Raw genomic sequence first — 6882 nt, forward strand, 5'->3', positions numbered from 1 at the left:
TTGAGCTTTGTCTGTCTGTTAATAAAATATCACATGAATCTTTGGGCAAATTTGAATAAAACTTACAGGAAATGGTCACTGAATATAACTCCACGACTGATTACCTTTTGGAGTCAAGCCAATTCAAGATGGCTGCCACAGCCAACTGATCTTAGAAGATACAATAATTCATTAAAATTTGCATCTAATGTGTGATAGTAGCTGACAGTCTGTTTATAAAAAGTCATGTTTTAATCCTTATTGTGTCAGACTTTTAAGAAGAGAACATTGTGTATTTTTAAAATCACTTTACTGTGAAAATAGTGTCTGCAGATGATGGGAAAATTGCACCCAGCGAAGGGAGGAATCAAACTTCCAGCTCAAGAATTCCTGCTCAGACTCCCTTACCCTCATAAGGTCTTACGTGTGAATAACCAGTGCTGCTGACCATGAGAAACTGTGTTTAAAACTGTCTGAAAGGACGACTCCCTGTGTATTATAAAACCAATCTTTGAGCAAACTGTGCTGAGGCGACGTAAAGTACTTTTTGCTTCCTTGCAAGTGTTCTAAAGTTTTATCAAATCTAAAGCTTGAACTCTGCCTTTTATTTAAAGGTTTTTCAAACCCAATCATTCACTCTGAGCATGACATCTCGCAATATCGCATGAGGTAAATTTTGCGTAATGTTTTTTTTCAGTTTGACCAAAACAGTAGCAACTCCGTCATTTCTCAACACAAGATAATGTAAGCTAATTATGGAAGGTGATGGGCGACATGCATTCTTTCAAATGAATATGAATACTGTCAGTGTTAACTGTGACCAGCAGCACTCCTTTCTCAAACACAGAAATATGTCTGAGAGAACAATTTATCTCACAGGGAAACTAAGTCACATGAACGAGCGATGCACCAAACTATTGTCCTCTGAACAATGAGCTGGACTTGTGTGGTCCCACTTTTGGAGCCAGCTGCATTAAGTCAAGCCTTTTTTTTTTTTTTCATAAACTCCAGCAGAATAAATACCAATATTCTCTCTGTGTCACCATCAGTTCAATTGCTCCCTCGGGACATGCCGCTTAAATGGAAAATGTGTAGTGCTCAAACTCCACCAGCCAAGTTTCTCAAAGGTAAACCTGGAATTCCCCCACCCTAGTTAATAATTAATGCAGGCAGATAAAAGAACAAAATTATCAGGGTTTCCTCGATCATTAAAGGACAAAGTCAAAAATGGATCAAAAAATGTGAAGTTTTTAATCTGGTGAATGAACAACTAGGTTTATTCCAGGCACACATTATAAACAAAAATATAAAAGGAAAACAAACATATTATAGTGCAAGATGCCCTAAAGTCTGACATGTTTGTCACTTGATCAGCCACAGCTGTAATGGGGAAAAACAGCTGCAAAATCAGCGCAAGCAACTCAGTGTTTGGAGACAAAGTACCTGGAGGTGGTCCGTATGTGGATGTTAGTAGCTTCTGTAGTTGTTGCTGGTCATTCTGAGAAATGACACAATGATTCACATACGTTTCTGACAAAAATCTACATTATTTTGTTCCTGACTTAATTTGTTTTTGTTCTTTTGCAGATCCAGAAGTTGCTTCAAAGCCAACCGTGTACTGAAATGAAGTTCTACATCAGAAATAAACTGAATTTGTTTTATTCCAGGTACAAAATAATATTATTATATTAGTACAGAATATGTAAACCCTTACAGCTCATGTTGTTTTACTTTAAGAGACAGAATGAGCTTTATTTGAGCAAAAACAAAATTCTGTGTGTGGGGTCATATTAAGAATATTGCATGCTTTTTGTGTCAGTTGCAAAACTCCGTTGAAATAATCAATTGAAGAGTTGTGAAATAGTTAAAGGGTTGAAGTTCTGAGTTATTGACAGACGTACACAACTCGATTCAGTTAGCTAGTTTCCGGAAACTTCAGCTCACAAGGAAATACAACAAACTGATACAGAAGTGATGTGTTTATAATGCTAGTTACACATTAATTGTGTCCTAAACTGAAAACTGCACTGATGTGAGCTGAGATAAATCTGTAGACCATAAATAGTTCCAGTTCCAACTAAAGGGTGTGACTGTTAGATTTACCTTCCCAACTAACCGAGAACAATGTTTGACTTAAAAACTTACAAAAATAAATCCATTTTAAGAGTATTTAATGTGTGGTATGGTTCCAGGAAGTGTTAAAGGTATTTATTAGTCAACAGGTGAATATCTATACTCAAATACTTTAGAAGAATATGACTTTGTAAGAATGATACTGATGTATGACACTTCTGTGAAGTAAAAGGATTAAAGATTTCCGTCCAAAGTGTTCCATATTAAAATGATTTCCAGTAGCGTGTAAATGGATGTAAATAGATTAGCTTATTGAAAGTGTTAACTACCAAACGACAGTCAGGTTACTGATGTCTTTGCAGAGGTCGGTCTTTGACGGGTAGACAACTTTCAGGTTGCCGTCCGAGTCAACGGTGCGGACCTGCTGGACAGTCAGCTGGCTGCAGGTTTGGGAACCGGCTGCAGGTTCTGGTGCGCTGTTGCTCTCCCCGTCCGATCCTGCCTCCTCCTGATGCTCTGCGGTGAATTTGTTTAACTCCGCTATTTTCTGTGCAGAAAAACAGAAAACAGGAAAGAAATCATGACTTTTAAATTTATATGGAAAAAAAAGAATTTGCTCCTTAATTTGATCCGTTTTCTCTGATGTGTTCCATTCAAAAAAATCACTTCCAGGATACAATGTGGAACTACTCTGCAACATAAGAATTTCAAAATAATTTAATGTTTTTATTCATTTTAACACCTCTCCAGAGAGAACATTCAGTATTTTAGACAACAAACATGAAAATGATTATTGTATGAATTTGTGAAATAACAACACACTGACTTTTTGTGTTAATTGGTTAAAAACTGAACTGGATTTACTGATTTCTGTCGACACACATGTGGTGCAAAATAACAGCCCTGGCAGGAAACTGTCTTGTCCAACAAATGATGCAATTCTGTAATTTTGACAGAGTGTTAAGCTTGGCTATCAACAAAGTTCACTTCTGACTCTCAACATTGTTTATTCCTGTGAAAAAGTGTGTTATTTTCAATTTTTTCCAGGAGATCTGTGCCAAAACGCACAAAAGGCGAAACACCATTTAGGAGCAAAATATAAAATGTCAAATTTAAAATGCAGCCTCAAATATGAGCAGTTTTCCATGGACATACAGAGAAATATAAACTGATTTAACTGTTGCCAAAACGCAGTTAGGTTGTTTAATGCTCTGAATTATTGTTGAAATTTATTTTCACCAGTATAAATCCCTCCCAAAACCTTTTGAATCTTGAAATTTTCCACTTGCATAAGACCTAAACACGAATCTTTTCACAAAGTCCCTTTCAATGGAGTGAAAACTTTTCTTTCCATGGACACTCCTCTTCTGCCACCCTCAGGACAAACCGTAAACTCATATTTGATGCTTCAGCTCCGCACGTCCAAGCTGAAACCTGAACGTTTATTTCGCAACAAGAAAAAGACAAGAAGAGGGGAAACTTACTGCAATCAGAGCGTCCATGACATCTTTACAGGTCTGCAAGTTGGTTGCGCTGGTCACCTCTAAGAACAACTCTTTGGTTGTCTTTTTGATCTGAACATGAAGGATGATCTCATTAATTTCATTATGTCATGAAAAAAAGACACAAAGCAGATGGTGGCTTACAGGAAGACAGTTCAGTATAAAACATAAGCTGGTCTGCATGTCACATGTCTCATTTTATAGTTCTAAAAACTTCAAATTTCATTGTGTTCTGTCCAAAACACTGAAACTACACCATCTAAGATTGTCAGTACACATCAGGGGTATTCAGACACATACCTTGGTTTTCTCACTGTTGGTGATGGGTGGGAATGAAATCACATCTCCCTCTGCATCCACGAGACAGGGGTAGAGCGGTTTTCCTTCTAAAAGCTGCAGGTATCTGCAAAGGAACAAATGGTCAACTGGTCAGCAGAGACGAAGCACGTGGATCTGTATGAATCCTCCTTTTTTAGATTAATATGCTGAGCTTTAATAATGGCAGAGCTGCTGGAGGAAAAAAAAGTCTACAGTAACATCATCCTATCTTAACTTCAGCCAGAACATAACTAACTTTCCCCCCAGCAGCAATAGATTGTGGAAGAGTTACAAGTGACACTGACTTGTGGAGGCCAGTCACATTCTGCCTCTTCTTCTGCTTCCGGAGCTCCTCAGCCTCTAAGTGAAGGTATCTTATCAACTCGACAGCGGTCATCTCCCTCCGACCCAGCGGCAGAATCTGACAGACGGTACGTTCAGAGTTGAAACTCGGATGTTTTTCGACGACATTCACAATTTAATTGATATATAATTAAAGTGAGACACTTTCTTCTGTCAGTCACAAGAGTTTAAAGTAAATCGGGCTTTAGCAGCAAACCTTCAGCTGGGTTGGTGGTTTCACGTCATAAACCAGTGGACCTTTGAGAAGCTGCGCATCATGGGTTGCAATAGTTGCAATGGTTCTTTTGCCGCACAGATCATCATGAAGTTTTGTCTAAAAACAAAAACGTTTATTAGCGATCAGTTCTTTTTGGGTTGTGTAATTACAGTTAACCTGATTGGGAATGTTCTGCTTTTACCTGAGCCATCAGGAACCTTTTGAGAGCGTTCCCTGATTTGAGGTTCATGCCCGTGACCATGCAGCACACCAAGTATGGCCGAACATCTTTAACCTTGGTACTGACTTTAACCGTGAGTGCCGTGGGCGCATCTGAAACGTGGAGCACCCTCACCACCGTCCTGTTCAGCTCCTTCACCTCATCCTGCTCCTCCGCTTCTTTCCCCTTCTTCTTCCTCTGCTGCTGCTTCTTCTTCTTGTCAGCGTGGCGTCCTCCGTCAGCATCGGCACCATCCTCCCCCTGTCTTTCTCTTCCTTTCCCTCTGAGGTAGTCCAGGATGGACTTGGTCTGGCACCCATTGACCATCTTCTCCAGACGCTTGTCGCTCAACTTGTTGCCTTTGAAGTTGATCTCCTTCAGCTTGGGGCAATCGCTCAGATGAGGGGGGATCTCAGTCAGCTTGTTGTTGGAGACATCCAGCACCTGAAAAAGACATGCGTGAGGTGGACAAAAAAACAAAACAAAGCGAATGAGCTGAATTCAACACTGTGGAAAAGAGCATGTTTATTTGTAGCCATGGGAACATGTTTCACATAGGGGGTGCTACGAGAACCTGTACTACCCCAAACATGGATGCAACCATAAAAGAACTTATTAATAGAGGAAATCAGGTCATAATCATGCAAATATATTAAGATTTTACACTTACATTACACTAGTGGATGTATGTTTATCACCTGCCACTTAAGATGTCTGTGTGTCAAAACTTTCATAAAGGAATCACTGGATGAACATTAACTAACCGTTGGATTTTAGTCTAAAACTCTGTCATGAAAGGTGGCGGGTGATATGCATTCCCTCAAAGAATGTTAGGTTTTAATTTTAAATTTGCTTACTCATTCATTCGCTTCTTTATTATTGACTAGTGTTATTTCTTCTCATTCACAAGGGGGTGCTGTGACGCCACGAGCACCCCCAGTTCCTACAATATTGTTTCTGTTTATATATTTCTAATAAAAAATGCCATAAACTGCAGTTTGCCCACCTTTAGAGCAGACAGCTTGTGAATGTCTCCACTCAGTTTTTCGATGAAGTTATCAGAAGCCACCAGGGTGCTCAGCAGGTCCAGCTGCTCGGAGCAGAGGTCGGGAGGGAAGCGGGTCAGGCGGTTCTTGGACACGTTGATGGTGGACAGCTTGATGCACTGACTCAGTCCGTCCGGCAGAACCTCCAGAGAGTTACAGCTGACGTTGAGAGTGTTCAGCTCCCTCAGCTGGGTGATTCCGTCTGGTAGCGATTTAAGGTCGTTGACGGACAGATCCAGGACCTTCAGGGACTTCAGGCTGCCGATGACTTTTGGAACGGCCGAGAGCTTGTTTCTACACAGAATGAGACTTTGGAGGTTGGTCAGACGCTGGACGTCCTCGTGGATCTCCGTCAAGCTCGGGCACTGGCTAACCTCCAGATAATTCAGCAGCTGGAGGGAGTAGATGGAGGAGGTCAGTCCACCGCAGGAGGAAATTCTCTTGTCGACGGCAGTGCCCTGTAAAACCAGCTCACGCCTCTTCTCTGTCGCCGCTTTTTCTATTTCTGGCCATTTCTCCATGACATCCATGCTGCTGCTGTACAGAAAACGGATGAAGCCGGGCGGCCAAGCTAGTCAAACACACAGCTTCCTTCAAAGTATTTTCAAACTAAAAGACACTTACTGTTAAAATATCGCTTTGTGTAAGAAAAATATGTAGCTATATGCCTCAATCAACCAATACATAATTCTAAAGTGACTTTACATATTGATAAAAAGTGTAGTTTATTTACTGTGCCATATAATTACACGTCAAGCCTTTATTTTGACAGCTACATAATCTAACTTCCTTTTGTAATTGACGCTTTTACGGTCTAAGAAGTTATGAAAGGGTTTCTGAATTAATATATATTTTTTTAAATCTTTTCTTGTTGCCGAAATCTACAACTTTTAAATCAAACAAATGATCAAAAACAACGTACAAGATAAATAAAAAATAAACTCGAATCGATATAAAACTACATAGACCACAATTCCTTGAGCGTCCAACCTCTAAATCAAACAAATACGAAATCAGCACACAAAATAAGTTTAAAAATATCTCAACTAGAAATAAAAGTTACATACTCTATAATCCCTTGAGCCTCCAAACTCTAAATTGAGCAAATAAACGAAGCGACACGCAAAAATGGACAAAAACTACATAGACCACAATTCTTTGAGTCTGACCTACTAATGCGCATGT

General features: G+C 39.7%; 1 protein-coding gene across 1 annotated transcript; it reads right to left on the bottom strand.

Moving 5' to 3' along the window:
* Positions 1 to 1207: 1207 nt before the first annotated feature.
* On the bottom strand, positions 1208 to 6262 carry lrrc47 (leucine rich repeat containing 47). Its single transcript, XM_017411191.3, has 7 exons — positions 5658 to 6262; positions 4634 to 5095; positions 4432 to 4548; positions 4178 to 4293; positions 3855 to 3957; positions 3537 to 3626; positions 1208 to 2599 (listed from the first exon to the last, which is right to left on the bottom strand). Exons 1-7 carry the CDS (start codon positions 6225 to 6227, stop codon positions 2378 to 2380), a joined length of 1680 nt encoding a protein of 559 aa, XP_017266680.1. The 5' UTR covers positions 6228 to 6262; the 3' UTR covers positions 1208 to 2377.
* Between the last annotated feature and the right edge of the window lie 620 nt (positions 6263 to 6882).

Source organism: Kryptolebias marmoratus, linkage group LG8, assembly GCF_001649575.2.
Source record: "Kryptolebias marmoratus isolate JLee-2015 linkage group LG8, ASM164957v2, whole genome shotgun sequence".
Taxonomy (NCBI): Eukaryota; Metazoa; Chordata; class Actinopteri; order Cyprinodontiformes; family Rivulidae; genus Kryptolebias; species Kryptolebias marmoratus.